Source organism: Lynx rufus, unplaced genomic scaffold (genome assembly GCF_022079265.1).
Source record: "Lynx rufus isolate CCGP_SWC_20201006 ecotype Redwood Valley unplaced genomic scaffold, mLynRuf1.p SCAF_8, whole genome shotgun sequence".
Classification (NCBI taxonomy): domain Eukaryota; kingdom Metazoa; phylum Chordata; class Mammalia; order Carnivora; family Felidae; genus Lynx; species Lynx rufus.
This window is the reverse complement of record NW_025814896.1, coordinates 119,763,670-119,780,593: the sequence shown is the minus strand read 5'-3', so window position 1 is coordinate 119,780,593 and position 16,924 is coordinate 119,763,670. Positions and strand designations below refer to the sequence as shown.

The 16,924-nt window shown below is 50.5% G+C and overlaps 1 protein-coding gene across 3 annotated transcripts in view; it reads right to left on the bottom strand.

Moving 5' to 3' along the window:
• Positions 1–16,620, bottom strand: part of OTOF (otoferlin) — a 93,291-nt gene extending 76,671 nt beyond the window's left edge. For all 3 annotated transcript variants that reach the window (XM_047068712.1, XM_047068713.1, XM_047068711.1), the window contains exons 1-2: positions 16,542–16,620; positions 1,151–1,209 (exon numbers count right to left, since the gene is read on the bottom strand). In XM_047068712.1, the coding sequence (XP_046924668.1) occupies positions 1,151–1,209; positions 16,542–16,620 (138 nt within the window). The remainder of the gene's footprint in view (positions 1–1,150; positions 1,210–16,541) is intronic.
• Positions 16,621–16,924: the final 304 nt, after the last annotated feature.

The window sequence follows — 16,924 nt, the reverse complement described above, 5'->3', positions numbered from 1 at the left end:
GATGGCAGGCTGAGAGAAACGTTTAGTCTCTAAATCCAACACGGGGTTGATATCTTGGACATACAAAGAACCACTGCAAATCAATAAGAAAAAGAAAAGACAACTATACCAACAGAGAAAAAGGGCAACGGCTATGAACAGGCAATTTACAAAAGAGGAAACTTTAAATGTCATATTAAAACAAAGGTGAGGCACCACTGTTGGACTGATGAAGATCAGAAAGCTGAATAACACTAGGTGTAGATGAGGATGTGGGAATCAGGGATCCTCATGCACTGCTGGTAGAAGTGTAGACCATGGCAGTGCTGGGTAAGCTGAAGGGTATGCATACCCCTGTGAGCCAGCAATTCCATGTCCTGCTGTATATTCCAGAGAAATGTTCACACAAGTCCAAAGGGGAAAGGCATAAGAATAGTCATTGCATTTCTGATGGTGGGGATGGGGGTTGGTTAGAGGCAAGCTGGAGGTTCTTTTCTGGAGGAGTAAGTAGGCAAAGGATGTGCAGGATGACCAACTCATCCTAGTTGGACCAGGATTTTCCCCATTTTATCACTTACAGTCTGTGTCCCAGGAACCCCCTGGGTCCTAGACAAACCAGGCTGGAGGAACACCCTAATATGTGTTGGATGGGCCCATAGAGTACTGAGCAGCAGGTAGAAGCAACAGATTAGTGAGGCAATGTGGATGGAACTCAAGAATCTTACACAGTGAAGTAAAGTAAAATCTATTTAAGTAACATTTTACTTTAACAATGCCATTTACTTTAACAATGCCATTTAAGGAAACAAAATTACGTACTCAAAAATTTGTGTCAGAACACACAAGAAACCAAAAGATGCACGTTAAGCACATTACTATGGTTGTAGATGGAGGGAAGGAGTATGGGGATAAAAGAGAATGACACATCCACGATACATGCAAACATACATCAAAACCAGAGCACGGTTGTAGGAACACTGAGATAATGCACCATAAGCAGGGGCACATGATTTACTCAACTCTCTAAGCCTGAGGTTCAAAAGAACCTTTTGGGGGAATCTCTCCCACCGTGTCTCCCCGCAGAAATCCCTGAGAAGGATCTGGGTGGAAGGGAATGCAGGGCCAGTGGGCTCCCCGGTTGGGGCTTGAGTTGCTCCCCAGGGCATCCTACCTCGTCGAAGTCAGCCACATCTTCACGGTTCTCCAGCACCCGGGAGTAGAAGGACTGCCCTGGGTGGGGAAAGAAAACAAGAAGCTTGGGGTGAGACCTCCCCACCTGGCAGTCACCACTGCAGCGTTTCGATTCGCTGCAGGTCTTGTGCTGCACTCTCCAGGATGTGGCAAGTTCCCGTGTTGTCTCCCCTGACCGCCTCGGGAGCCCCGCGACACAGGCCTAACTGCCATCAGCTCCATTTTACAAGTGGCAACACTAAAGTAAAAAAGGCCCCGGGCTGGTCAGAGGTAGACATGAGAAGGGACCCGGGACTCTTTTCTCCACCTTGCCGCTCTCCCGGTGGCTTTCTTGGCCCTTTGCTGTCCCCTTGGCTCCACCGGCTCTCCCTGGCCTGCGGCTGTCCTGAGCAGAAGCCTGGTCCCCGGGGCCGTGGGCGCCCTGCCGGCCGGCAGCCGCCTCTGCGACCGTGTCCTCAGCCAGGCCCGGGAGCTGCTGCGCAAGCCAGGCCCCGCCACAACCAGCCACATCCCACACCTTCTTCCCCCCAAAGCCAAGGGCCTTCACCTTCCCCGGCTGTCTCATTCACGGTCCCGTGGGCCTTGGACCGGGAAGCCTCTGGGGCTTTCTCTGCCGTGCCGCCCCCTCCTTTCCCCACCGGCCCGGGGTACTAGCGAGCGTGATGTGGACCCGCATTTTCCCAGACTCCGGCACCCCACATCCATAAGCCACCTGCCAGGGCAGAAGCAAAGCTGCCCGCCCTTCTGGCCCATCCAGTCAGAACCGGCCCTGTTTCCGGAAGAACCGGAACCGGGAGAGAAGGAGGGCAGGTTGGGGGGCCTGGGGAGGGCGAATGTGTGCGGCGCATGGGCCAGCTCGGTTTGCTCTGAGAAACGTTCACTGGAGTCTACGATGTACCAGGCTACCCCCTGGAAAGTCAGGATAAAGGGGTGGATGAAATGCACAGATGGTCTAGTAGGAGCTGGAAGAGGCTGCCGGTTCAATGCCACAGAACTCCTACCGCAAGGCACGATTTTGTGTGAGCTAGAGAGTGGTACAAGCAGGGAGGCTACATATTGGTTTTTTTGGGGGGGAGGGTTGGTTTTTGGTGTGTGTGGGGTGGAGCATGTGGGAAGGATGTGTAATTTCTGAGGAGAAACCCAGAGATAGGGGTATTAGAAAGAAATGATTATCGTCTGTCAATTGCACACCAGCGGGGGGAAGAAAAGGTAGCAGGTGTAATAACAGGATCCTGTATACAACTCCCGCACCCCCAAAGACCCAAACCAAGGTATTTTATCTGTGAATACGCAGAGATCTCAAACCGTTAGAAATGGTCCCCTCGGGCTAGCAGGGGGAAGAAGAGATTGAAAGCAGCATACTTTGACCTTTCACCATACACGCTTAAGTTCGAATTTTTTTTCCATGACTGTGCTTTACTTTTGAAATTGAAAGAAAGATGCTTTTATTTTCTTAAAAAAATGTTTTTTAATCCTTATTTTTGAGAGAGAGAGAGAGAGAGCCAGAGTGTGAGTGGGGGAGGAACAGAGAGAGAGGGAGACACAGAATCCGAAGCAGGCTCCAGGCTCTGAGCTGTCAGCCCAGAGCCCGACGCGGGGCTCGAACTCACGCACTGCGAGATCATGACCTGAGCCGAAGTCGGATGCTTGGTGGACTGAGCCACCCAGGTGCACCCCCCCCCCGCAAAAAATGCTTTTAAATCCCCGCCAACCTAAATCAGTGGTCCATGTCATTGAAGGGCTGTCTCAAGGTTGAATTCAGCCCCCCACTCTGAGGCCTAGTTCTGGTTCTGAAGGGCAAGCTGGGGAATCAGGAGAGGACTTGGCAATGGAGAGGGGGTGCATGCAGTGACCCAGCATGGCCAGCACCAGGCCACGGGGTACTGGAGTGAGCCCCCTCTGACCCTGCACTGTGCTGGGGCTCAAGCCCTGGGAACCACTTCTCTCCCCTGGCCTTGGCTGCCTCACTTCCAGGATAAGAGGGTTGGTACAGAGATCTCCAGGGCCTGCCTGGTTTTTAGGAGCCAGTCTGTAGCTACTCCCTGACAAGAGGGAGGCTGGGGGTGTGATGTCAGAGGCAGGTGCATGGTCTGAGGAAGAATGTGTGTGTGTGTGTGTGTGTGTGTGTGTGTGTGTGTGTATTTAGAAGATGGGCATATTGGGGAAGGGTTGCATCTCAGATAATGAGGAAGAAGCTATAAAGCAGAAGCTACAGAAAATAGATGTGAAGTAGACAGATGGGAATAAAGACTCTTTAGCACTAGCTAGGGACAAAACAAAACAAAAAAACAAAAAGAAAAATCTTAACAACGAACCCCAAGGCAGCCGGGGGAGGACAGGGAAACCTGAGAGATGGTGCCTGAGCTTCTTGTAATTTTCCCCACAGGAAACATCCAATATAAACGGAGAATCGGGTGAGCGTATGTGTGCACTGGGGCTCCCCCAAGGACCCGCCTCTCTGAATAATCAAAGGCCTCTTCATCCTAGAAGATCGTAATGAGCCTGTACCTGGCGGTATTCAAGGGTTTCCCGGAGTGAAAACCAAGCAGCCCAGCCGGAGCAGAGGCAGGGAGGGACAGTCCAACATGTGCATGAAGCCACGGAGGCTCAAACCCATCCCTGCTTGCGTATTTCCTACAGCCTTGTTAGAGACGACGTAAAACACGGTGACATTAGCCACTGCAGAATTTATACATCAGGGCTCTGTTTCAAAATGCAGGAAAACCTCATTGCTTCCGGCTCTGGGGATTTAAATGTAGTGAATATTGTCAAACAGGATGAGCTAAATTCTACCTCTAGATATTAAAAAAAAAAAAATGTTTGCTAAGACAACCGAATCAATTGTACAGGAACAGAGTGCCCTTAAGCATTTTTGAAACGCCATCTTTTAGGAGGGTCTGTACAAACGGTGGCAGGGATCATTCCTAGGGTCCTTTGCATTCATTAAGACAGAGCCAGGGACCTCTTGTCACCCCTTCCAAGTTATCAGTGGGGATTACTAGCCCTGTCTCTCCTTTCAAGCTCCTTTCCACTTAACCATCTACTCCAACACCAATCCGGTTGACATTTCAGCTCCATTTTAAATGGCTTTGAGACAAAACCATTTAAAATCCCAATATCCAATCCCCTTTCTTGCCACAGAGAAGATTGAGAATGAGGCTTGGGAGAAAGAAAATAGCCTGTTCCTTGCAGCAAGGAGGCTTTGCGGATAGAGCGAGCAGGAGATTAGGTGGGGAAAATTGAAGAGCACCCTCCCTTCCTTTGGAGGCAGCTGCTCCTGGGATAGCGGAGCTGTTTGGTTTGGAAAAAACTCCTCTCTGAGTCAATAAATGAAGGTTGAGTGGTTGACTCTGTGTTCACGACTATAATAAGTGCCATGGCATCGGATACACCCAGATGGAGGGACTCAAGAGTCCAAAGCTTAATAAAAGTATCTGGTATGTCATTTGCCTTGGAAGATATCCCTCCTACACTTCACCGAGATGAAGGTGAGCTCAATTCTTGTCTCATTTGCAGGATGGAGTGCTCTGCTAGGCTTTCACGTGATGCCACTTACGGGTACAAATGCCTCATTGGCACTGAACAGCTCCCTCTTCCAGACAGTTGACCTTGCTAGAGGCAGACCTTGAGAAAAGGCATGTATATAGGGACTGGGTTGTTAGCTGGGGTGCATTCAGTCACTCCCACGTGCCAGGGGGTCTTCTCCTGTTGTGTCAGTGAGGCCATTCGGCCCTGGAGGAAAGGGTGGGGATCTACAAAGATATTTCGTATTGGGACGCTGACTGAAGAAGCTTATTACAATCCGGGAGGCGGACGGGTCAGACGCGTGAAAGGCTACTATACAAGACAAAATGTCATCACTGGCGTGCACAAAGTATGAATAAAGTGAGCCTACAGGAAAAGGAGCAAAGAGCTCAGCTTAGCAGATCAAGGAAGACATTGGGCCTTGACTCTGGGGAGACGGGAGAGAGAGAGGGACGTCCAGGCAGAGAGGACAGTGTGAGCGGAGAACGGAGCCCTGAAGGAGCAGGACACAGGACAGGCGAGTTCTGACGGCGAAGGGGAAAATGAAAAGCGTCACCCCACCTCGGGGTGGGATGGTGGACCATCTAAAGGGGAAGGAGAATGTCCTGAGGACAAGCTTCAGGGACATCATGGCCTGTACCCATGCCTGGAGCTGGCGGTTCCACCCCCACGGAGTCTTAGAGTTATCATCTATAAACTGGGGACAACTGTCCTGGACCAGCCTGCATCCTGGAACTGGAAACTGAAGCTCAGTAAAGCGTCAAGTCCCTTGCAAGCACAGGGGGTCACAGGATAGTGGTAAGGCTTTTCGGGGAGACATTCTGAGTTCAAACCCCAGCTCTACCCCTTGCTAGCCATGCGCCCTTGAAGAAGTTAGCCTCTCTTCGTTAGTTTCCTCATCCCTAAATTGGAGCAAAAGATAGTGCGTGCACTCCTGGTACACAGTTCATCACCCAATAAAAAATGGCTATTATTCCATTAAAGGGTCCTGTTTTTCCTTTTGACATTTAAGTTATGTCTTAAGTATAAAAATGGTCTTTTCTACTGTGAATCACATTGTGTAGCTTTTTTTAGTCGTCTATAATCAGAAACAATTTTCTTCCCAAGCTACGTAATATTTTTCAAGTTTTAGATATTTTAGTTATGATTAGCTTCTTTTTTTTTTTAACGAGGTACAACTTACATTCACAGATCTTAAGTGCACAACTCGGTGAGTTTCAATAACTGAATACATCTGTGTAATCATCATACAATCAGGATATAGAACATCGCCATTTCCTCAAGATGTTCTCTCACCCCATTTTCCAATCAGTCTCTACCCTCCATAAGCAGCCACTGCTCTGACTTCTATCACCAAAGGTTAGTTTTGCCTGTTTTAAACTTTATATAAATGGACTTATACACAATGTACTTTTTTGTGTCTGGCTTCTTTCAGTCAATGTAATATTTTTGTGACTCATCCGTGTTGTTGATGTATCAGTAATTCATTTATTTTTATTACGGGGTCATAGTCTGTGTGTGAGTATTCTTGCCTTGCTAGTGATCTTAATGTTCAATGTTTCAGGATTAAGTAGGATATGAGCTGGATTTTTTAAAGTTTATTTATTTATTTTGAGAGACAGAGAGAGAGAGAGAAAGAGCAAAAGCAGGGGAGGGACAGAGAATCCCAAGCAGTCTCCATGCTGTCATCATGGAACCTGAGTTGAAACCAAGAGTCAGATGCTTACCCAACTGAGCCACCCAGGCACCTCTAGCTAGCTGGATGTTTTTTGTAGTTACCCTTTATTAGATTGAGGAAATTCCAGGGTGCCCGGGTGGCTCAGTCGGTTAAGCGGCCGACTTCAGCTCAGGTCATGATCTCGCACTCCGTGAGTTCGAGCCCCGCGTTGGGCTCTGTGCTGACAGCTCAGAGCCTGGAGCCTGTTTCAGATTCTGTGTCTCCCTCTCTCTGATCCTCCCCCATTCATGCTCTGTCTCTCTCTGTGTCAAAAATAAATAAATGTTAAAAAAAATTAAAAAAAAATAGATTGAGGAAGTTCCCCCTTACTCCTAGTTTGCTGAGCGTTTTTATCATGAATAAATGTTGGATTTTGTCAAAAGCTTTTCTGTATCTGTTGGTGGTTTTTCTCTTGTATTGTGTTAATATGGTGAATATGTTGATTAGCTTTGTAATTTTGTTTTTCTAATATTGATTTATTTTTGAGGGAGAGAGAGAGAGAGAGAGAGCGAGCAAGCATGAGCGGCAAAGGGGCAGAGAGAGAGGGAGACACAGAATCTGAAGCAGATTCTAGACTGTGAGCTGTCAGCACAGAGCCTGACGCGGGGCTTGAACTCACAAATCGCAAGATCATGACCTGACCTGAAGTCGGACACTCTACCGACTGAGGACACCCAGAAACTGATTAACTTTCTCATTTTAAACTAACCTTGTATCCCTGGGATAAAACTCACTTGTCATGATGTGTCATCCCTTTCGTGGATGGCTACTCAATTGACTAATATTTTGTTAAGGATTTTACATCCTTGTTCATGAGGGATATTGGGCTCTAATATTCTTTTTGTATAAGGTCTTTATCAGGGTTTGGTATCATAAAATGAGTTACAAAGTGTTCTTCCTTCTCTATTATCGAGAAGTTTGTGTAAGATTAGTATTATTTCTTCCTTAAATATTTTCTAGAATTCACCAGTGAATTCTATCTAGACCTAAAGCATTCTTTATGGGAAAGCGGTGTACCATCACAATCACCATCATTTTTATTTTCAATTTCATGTCTTTAATAGATCTTGAACTATGTGTCAGTTTGGCAAGTGTTTTTTTCAAGGGATTTGTCCATTTCATCTGAGTCGTAGACACTTATTGAGATAGTTATTCGTGGTATTTTTCTATTTTCTTTTTAATAAAATGATATCCCTTTTTTCATTCCTAATATTGGTAATTTGTGTTTTCTTGGGTTTTTTCTTGATGGTTCTTGCTACAATTTACCTATTTGTTTTCAAAGAGTCAACTTTCAGCTTTGTTGGCTTTTTCGTTTCCTTTTTTAAATTCTCTTGGATTTAATATTTTTTGTAGGTTGTATTTATTTCTATTTATTGAAATCTAATTCGCAAACCATACAATTCACCCACTTCGAGTGTACAATTCAGTGGTTTGGGTACATTTACAAAGTTGTACAACATTTACCACGATCTAATTCCAGAATGTCGTGCTCCCCACAAGAAAGCCCACACTCATTAGCCGTCCTTCCCCATTCTCTAGCCCCAGTCCCTGGCAACAACTCACTTACTTTCTGTCGTTATGGGTTTGTCTATTCAGGGTATTTCAAGTACACTAAATGGATTCGTTTGATATGTGGTCTTTTGTGTCTGGCTGATTTCAATTATCATGATGTTTTTAAGCCTTGGGTTTAATTTGATCTTCTTTCAGCAGCTTCTTAAGGCAGAAGCCTAGATCATTGATGTTGGACTTTTTTCTTTTCTGCCATAGGTATTTAAGACTATACATGTTGACATGTTGTATCTTCTTTATCACTCAGCTGGAAATGTCTTATAATTTCTCTTTGGTTTACTTCTTTGACCATAGGTTATTTAGAAGGCTATTGTTTAATTTCCCATTATTTGGAGATTTTAACATCTCTTATCGTTATTCATTTCTAAGTGAATCCCATTAGGGTCAGAGAACATGCTTTGTGGGATGTCAGTCTTTTGAGATGTATTGAGACTCATTTAATCACCCAGCATATGGTCTATCTTGATGAATGTTCCATGTGCATTTGAGAAGAATGTGTGTCTTTCAGTTTGGGGCGAAATGTCCTAGAAACACCAATTAGGTCAAGGCGGTTGATGGTGTTGTCCAATGTTCTATATCCCTAATGATCTTGTCTGGTTGTTTGTAATTATCTCCTGTAATAACACTTTCCTCTCAACTGTGTTCCGTAAATAATGTGCTCTCTTAAAATCGCCAGCAACTCGGTGAGCCAGATTTGGGTTATGCAGTCCCTGGGTTTCCGGCAGGGGAAAGTTGTCTCTTCTCTTTCTCCCATTTCTCAGCCAGACGGAGGCTCCAGCTACTTCCAACGCTTTACTTTCCACGAATCTTATTCAAATATAATTTCCACCTTCACTCGTGTATTTCCCCCTGCCCCATCCTATTAACACCCAGGTACACTCAGCAGAAACTCAGCCTTGTGTCAGAGATTCATCAGAGAGGCAGGAACAGGTCAGGGATAATAAACCCCATTTCTCTGGCCCAGCTTAAGCCTATACTTCCTTGTAGGTGCTCACTCGAACTCTCACTTTGCCGTGTAACTAACTGATGGCCCCAGTTCTTATTATTCAGACCCAGGCACGGAGGCAAAGAGAGGGTGGTGTTTTCCTTCAAGCCTAGAACAGTGCCAGCCATGCACTCAGCAACTGCCAGGTCTTAGGTTCCCCCATTACCGTGCCAGATTAGAGGAGTTTGCGGTCCTAGTGATCCACAAACTGCACAGAGTACCTGCTCTGTGCCAGGCAGTGGGCATACAATAAAGCCCAGTGGGAGAGTGACTTTTCACATTCTTAAACGGGGTAGAAATATTGTTAAAGCTACAGTCACAATTTTATCTTAAACCTTGGCTTAAAAAAAAGTAAAGCAAGCGAGTGGAAATTGATTCCCAACTAAGCCAATGAGCCCTTCTGCTTTGGGGGGGAAAAAAATAAAAAGTAGAAACAAAGACAGTTGAGCCAGTATCTCGAGGGTGGATCAGTCCAGGCAGGAAGTAGACAAGGGCTGAAGGTAAAAAAATGATCACATGACACTCTCCGTCTCAGGAGACCCTCCTGGAACTGGCAGTGTGAGAAGCATTCGGACAGCCCGGGACGGAGAGCAGAATCCTTGTATTTGCATAAACCCTACAGTGTGTAGAGCCTTTTGTGTATATCACCTTTTTCACTTGACCCCAAAGCAGCCCTGTAAGGACTCAAGCATATTTCACCCTCTCTTGACCTTCAACGTACCCCCTGGGTTCCCACACCATTGGGCTCCACCCGCCTTCTGGGCACTCACTGTACTAAATCGGATTTCTGGCTTCCTGGAGGGCATTTTCACTAGAATGGCTGACAGGCAAGTCTATTCCTCTCTGTGCCCCCTGCCCCCAAACCCGCTCTTCCTTCCATGCTACCCTGCTCCATCGGTGGCCTCACTGTTCATCCAGGTACCCAAGTACGGAATCCAGAGCCACCCTCGTCCTGCCCTCTTGCTCACTACCAACTCACTACCCCTTCTCCGAACCAATGTCATGGCTTCTCTCCAGACCCACGGCCTCCTGCACCACCCACCATCTGTACCACTGCCCCAGGTTCCTCCCTGAGGCTCCGGCCTGGGGTCCCGGCATCCGGAATGTCCTTTCCAAAACCAGATGTCCCCATCCCGTTCTCCTGCTAAAAGCATCATCGACTCCCATTCACTTACAAAGCGGAAGTTTAAACTGCACAGTGTGATACTGAAGACTGTGTTTGCCCCCAGCCTCCCCACCGCGCCACTCCCACCCCATCCTCAGCAAACACTTCCAGCTCCCTCAACCCTCGACAAGGACCCACACCATCACATCTGGACTGATATTAGCCCTTCTGCCCGGAACGGGGTCCTTTGTAGGTTTTGTCTGGAACTCCTGGTCTGAGTAGGCTTCCCTTGCCTCATGCTGCCTTGCACCTGTACCTCCCTTTCCAGAATACTCATCATGCTGCTCATGGTGACCTGTGCCATGACTTGTCTTTGCCTGGAGGGCGGGGACCGCGTCTTTCTAATTTATTGCCATCACCCCACTGTCTAGAATCACACTTGGCACATAGCTGGCCCTCACCCAATATGATCCTCTGGACGAATGACAGAATGAGTGAACGAATGATAAAATACTTGATTTACCAAACAAGTTAGAATATAGCTTTCAGGGATGCCTGGGTGGCTCAGTCAGTTGAGCATCCGACTCTTGATTTCGGCTCAGGACATGATCTCACGGTTCCGAGAGTTCGAGCCCTGAGCCTCATGTCCGGCTCTGCACTGCCAGTGAGGAGCCTGCTTGGGGTTCTCTCTCTCAGTCTCTCTCTATGCCCCCTCTCTCTCTCTCAAAATAAATAAACTTTAAAAAAAAAGTAGCTGTTAATGAACTGGAAAAAATTATGACACCGATGAGACAATTAGAAATTTGATAATATTAAGAAATTATTCCTTTTTAGGAAAGATGTAATGTGTGGGTTAAAATAGATCGAGTCTGTCTTTTCTAACTACGTACTGAATATTTACAGATGAAACGGTATGGTGTTTGGTCTTTGCTTCCAAATAATGTGGGGTGTGGGAGTGGGAAAGAGAACAGACAGGACCAGATTGGCCAGGAGTTGATGGTTGTTAAGACTGCGAGGGGAGAGCTTGGGGGCCAAGGCGCTACTTTCCCAGCTTTTGCATGTATTTGAGACTTTCCATTATAAAAAGTTAATAAAAAAGGGATCGAACACAGCCACTGGAATCGGTGGGAGAGATGTAGCATTTATGTTATGAGTAAGGGTGGATCAGAGAGCCAAGGAAGACGTACAGTTCAGGGGAATTATTTGCAGATCGATTCTTGAGCGCATTTCCAGCAGCATTTTTGCTGAGGGCCTTTGTAGCAGAAGACAATTTAATGGTCATTTCCATATCACGAAAACACACTCATCAAAGCGGGAGAAGCCTGGGGAATGTTCGGTGCCCTCTGCCTACATTGGCTTGCTCTGGGTGGGAGGGGGAGGACATTTGCCACCTGGAATTTAGACAGAGGAGATCTGTCCCCACCCCCAGGTGGTGAGGGGCCTGTGTGTGCTGGGTACAATGGAGGATGTGGGAGGCATAGCAAAAGCACGAGCTGGGTCCACAGCCAGCCGTGGACCGCAGAGGCCATCCTGAAGGTCCCCTCCAATTGTCCCCTTCAGCGGGGGCAATGGCCACCCCCTCGTGGGGGGAAACACCTATCCCACAGCCTCCCAGAGAGGAGGCACGGGGCTGGGCCAGAGTGCACATATAGGCCCAGGCATCCTGGGAGTGGCTCCTAGGACTGGGGGCACCGAGGGACCCTGCCTCCTTCACCAGGGATAGCAGAGAAGTCTCCAGAGAGAAGTCGTATTTATTCTCAAGAGGGAGACCTCCTCCATTTTAATGGGGAAAAATCTAATTTGGAGTCCAGGTGGTCCCTACAGCCAGGCCACCTTGTCCCCGTGCCTAGGCAGGGGCCCCACCCCCTCCCAGCACGCTGTCACTCACCTGGCCCCAAGGATCCTGATTTATCTCCCTCCCTGTCCACTTTCCTGCAGCCTCTCCTCCAGCCGAACCTGTGGCTTCCCAGTCAGTGCACTTAACTGGGATTTCCTTCCTCTGGCCTCTGGTCAGTCCCTCCCCCAGAAAGTCTTTGCCTCTAGCCAGGACCCTCCCTCAAGCTTCCTTCTGTATCTCCGGATGTGCTCCAAGTAAGCTGCTATCCCCTGAACAGGCTGTACTTCCTGTCCCACAGCGAGGAGCGCCTTGGTCCTCCTGAGGACAACATTTCCCCATTATGTCCGCACATGCCTCTGCTCCTCTATCCAACAAGGAGACCCTGGTTTGCCTTTTAAGCCCCACCCTGTACCATGTGTTGTAGGCAGCAGTGTTTAGAGAGAGCACGGTCTGTGAGGGGCGGGGGCCACGTGCGGCCCTTTGACATCTGACCCGTGGGCTGGAGCCGGACTCCCCAGTGTTTGCTAGAGAATGAGGTCAGCCTCCCTCTGGGGTCCCCAAAGCCCCTCTGGCCTGGGACGTCAATGGAGGGTTCTTGGTTCGTAGCTTCCGAGGCCTCTTCCAGTCCCTGATCCCCCTCGGATAGAAAGCTGGGGTGGGGGTGGGGGGGCTCACATTTGGGGACATTGAACCCAAGAATGGCAGTGCCACCGTGGAAGATTGACAACCCGCTAGTGAGCGAAGACTCAAAGACAGGGGCTGTTTCATACTCATTTGGATGGTGGGACCCAGTGGGGTCTTAGCATGGGGCTCAGTTAGGCTAGCTCAGGTGGGACCCCTGTCTTAAAGGTGCTCAGACAAAGGTGCAGCATACAGAACTGGGGCGGTTTCTAGAATACCAAGTGCCCTAGTTGAGCTGTGGCAGGCGTATGCACACAGTACCACAAGGGAGGGGGAAGGCTTCACAGAAGAGGTGACATGTGAGCTGGGTCTTGAAGGGTGGATAGAATTAATGGGAGTCTTCAAGAGGGAGGGCGGGAGCCATTCCGGGCAAAAGAAATGAATGTCTCAAGGTCTGGAGATATACTGGGCTTGTATCTTTGGGGAATCGCAGGAAATTCAGAGTTACAGGAATACAGTGGGGGGGGGGGGGGTGGTGGGGAGAGGAGGAGAGAGAAGTCTCTGGGCCGAGGGGGAAGCCTTGATAAAGCAGACCTTTATCACCAGTTCTGGCGAATTAAGTGGAGATCAGACCCAGCCCCCAGACAGCACCCATCTCACACATCCAATCCTCAAACCCGGTGTCTTGGCCAGAAAGCTCAGGGACTTGTCCCAGGCAGTCTGTCACCATTTCCCCAGGTTTGGATGGGCTGAGTATTGGGCACAAGGTTGGACTAGAGGGATGTAGAGACCCTCCCATCCTGTGTCCCCTGGTTCTGATGGGTGCCAAGAACTATTTTAGCAGTTGAAAAAGGACAAACCCCAGGTGAATACTGTTTCTCTTTGAGTAGCCACCTGCCATCAAGATGGCTCCTTTCTAGACACTCCTGATTCTGGCTGCAGTCCTCTGAGTTAAATTGGGACCATTGTCTCATCTTGTTCATGGGAGGCCAAGGCTCTGGGACTCTGGGGTCTGCGTGCACCACTGGGACCGGGGGCCAAGCCTTCTGGTGTCTTCTGTCTGACCCAATGGACTGTAACTCCGGCAGGCAGGGGCTGTGTCTTCACCTCCGGGGTCCTAGGCTTGTCCACAGGTATCAGGACGGCCAGTGAATTAATGAGTAAGGGCAGGATCATGTTAGGAGCCGCCGTTGGGGTAGTAAAACCTAAGAGCTCGAGACAGGGCTGGGTGGTGAGCACTGTGTGAGCTTGAGGGTGGGACGGCCAGCTGACCCAGTGGCAGGGACAGAGGGATGGCCAGGGACACAGCTGGTGCTTGCCCAGCCCACTTGGGAACAAGGGTCTCAGGGGCAGTCTGCTCCCGGCCTGGATCATCTTAGCCGGGGGGTCCCTATGGAGCAGAGGCCACGCCCAGTTTGCTTGCTCCTGGCACAGGTCGGGAAGCCCTCAGAAGGGCTCTCCTCTCCTCTTTGTATCTCACAACGTGCCCTCTCTCCTGCTCCTGGGCAACAGAAGAAGGAAATCGGGCTGGAGAAAAGAGGACTCAGGATCCCGTAGCTGCCCGAAGCAGCACTAGAATGGGCGCCTCACAGACCTATCAGTCATCTGAATGCTCCTTCCTTAAATTCTTCCAACTCCTGTTGTTTCACAGAAGCAAGCTGGTGAGTTCGATATTATCAACATGCCCATTTTTAAGATGAGGAAACTGAGGATCAAAGAGGCGAAGGGAGTGGCAGAACCTAGGTACGACCCAGGGCTTCTGATTCCATATCTAGAGCTTTCTCCACCATAGCCCCATAGGGCTCCTGGGTGGCACAGCACAGAAAGTCAAGCTATATTCCAGCCAGGTCATCTGGTCTACCAGGGTCACTGCCGACAGACACAACTCTCTAGGGGTCCCTCACCCAAACTTTGAACTTCACTCAAGGGATTAGGGGAACTCGGGGCCAACACCTCCCTGTGGCTGTTCTCCAGTTTCTCATTTCCCCCTGCAGCTGTTTGCCTGGACATCAGTGGTTGCGTATGCCAGGAGGTGCTGTGGAACATTCTAGATTGGGCCGGTTCCTCTGAATTGTTGTTAGTGTTGGTCTTTTGAAGTATCTATGGTTGTCAACGGCTGGCTGCAGCAGACGAATGGCTGAGAAATATCTGGTTGTTATAAAGGACTCTTTCTGGAAATCTCCTTGTCATCTGCCTATTCCTGCTGCCCAGCTCCTTCCCCAGAGCTCCGTCTCTGGCCACCTGCTGCAGGTACAGAGCGTGGAAGTGGGTCTCTCCACTCGGTCCAGAGGGCACAGGTTGCAAAGAGGCAAATTCCTGTGTGGTCAGTTGAGGCTGGAGGGCCGGCCCTACTGCTCAAAGAAAAAGGTGGGCATCAGGTAGGTAGGGTGCTCACCCCCAGCTGACCAGGAAGAGGTAAAGGGGCTTGCAGGATTGAGCAACCAGGGCCGGGGGTGAGACGTCTCAGTCCCTCCACTGAGGCCGTGCGGATCTCTCTGCAACTGGGCCTTGGTTTCTCTGCCTGCCAACGGGACTGGTTTGCGCAGCCAGGGACTGTCCTGACGGGCCCCGACAGCATAGCCATCCGTAGTGAAACAGCCAAATACTGTGCCGTCTGTGGAACACGGGGACACGTTTCACCGATGAAAGGACACACTTGCTTTTTCTAAAGCCAGCAGGTGGCACACAGAGATCCAGGGTGCTGCAGACAAAGCCGTCCTTGGGCTGGTGTGGGAAGCAACAGGCAGCCTGCCGGCCCTTCCTCTCGCACCTGCCAGCGGGGACACTGCGGTCCCTTGCCCCCCTCCCGATTCCGTGCACAACAGGCTGCAGAGTGCACAACGCGGACCTCCTGCCGGAGCCAGTCCAACGGAGGGGTGATGCGGGCACCGGGGCTGCTGCCCCTGGTCACCCCTTTCCCTCCTAACCCAGGTGTGGATGTGCGTCCTGCCCGGGGCCCCGATGCTCACTTCGCTCTTTAATCTGGTGGGGTTCTCTCAGCTCCTGTCCCACCCCCAATCTCACCCCCTCTCTGGGAGGAAGGGCCGTGTCTGGTGAGCAGGGCTCTGGCCTCTGGCCAAAGGCCACCAGAGATGCCCCGGGCCCCAGGGCTGGGAAGCAGAGGGGGGTGGCACAGGTAACCCTGGCCTTACTTTTTCTACTTAAACCTTCAGGGGCTGCCCGCCGTCCTCAGGGTGAAGGCAGCCTCGCCTCCTTGCTTCCGCCGGCCTCTGCCGCCTCAGCTTCTGCGCTCGGTCTGGGCTCCAGCCTCACGGGTCCTCGGTCTCTCCCCTGTTCCATGTTCTAGTTCCTTCCTCCCCCAGCCATGAGCATCCTGTCTCCTGCACCTGCTTTGCCCTCGCCTTGCTCCCTCCTGCTGGTCCCTTGGGTTTCAGCCAAGGGGCTACCTCTTCCAGGAAGCCTTCCTGGACCATCCTGCCCCAGCCTGGGTTGGGGCACTGCTTCTGTGGCTCGCGTGTTGTACTTGTCCCCATCCTCATCATATCACACACCTGTCCTACTTGTCCGCCCCCTGGTTCTTCTGTCCCACTGGACGTGGGCTCCTCAAGGGCAGGGCCTGGGTCATGCTCAGCCCCCGGCCTTGGCACACAGATCACAGTAAATGGTTGCTGGATGCACGAGAAAGGAGGAGGATAAGAAGAGAATTGACGGGGGAAGCCGGTGGGGCTCGCAGGATCCCCCTGAGCTCGGAGATGCGGTCCTTACTTCCACCTCCCCAGGACACCCCCGCAGGCAGAGGACCCTGCACCCCGCCAGGCACATTCCACATTGGCAAGCGCAGCGAGGGACACACAGATGCAGACATGGAAACACAGGGTGCCCTGATTTTCAGGAAATCACAACGGCCAGCCGGGCCGGGAGCAGACAGCTGCCCATGAAAAGCCTCATCACCCCAACCCTCCTAGGAGTTCTTTTCCCACCCATCTTCCCTGCCCTGCCTCATCCCCATCAGCGCAGAGCCGGGGACCCTCTCAGACCAGGGGTTCCCTACCTCGGAAAGTCACTTTGGCGATCCGGTCGCCCCTGCCCCGAAGCTCCGAAACCGTCTTGAGGTGGACAAACAGGGCCATGCTGGTGTGTAGAGCCTGGACGCTGCCAGGCGGGAGCAGCTGGAGAAGGAGAGAGCCTGGTGCAGCTCGGCTCACACGCCTCCCTCCCTCCCTCGCCGCCTCCTCCTGCGCCCCCTCTGATGCTGCCCACAGAGACCAAGGCAGCCGAGCCAGCGAGCTGCTCCTTCCAGCGATCACAGAGACTCAGCCCTGCCAGCCCCCGCCCCTCCAAGTTGTCAGCCCAGCGTGTGTGTGTGTGTGTGTGTGCGTTGTGCACCCTGTGTGCAGCCTGGGAGCGCAGGCTCAGAGTCAGAATTCATTATTC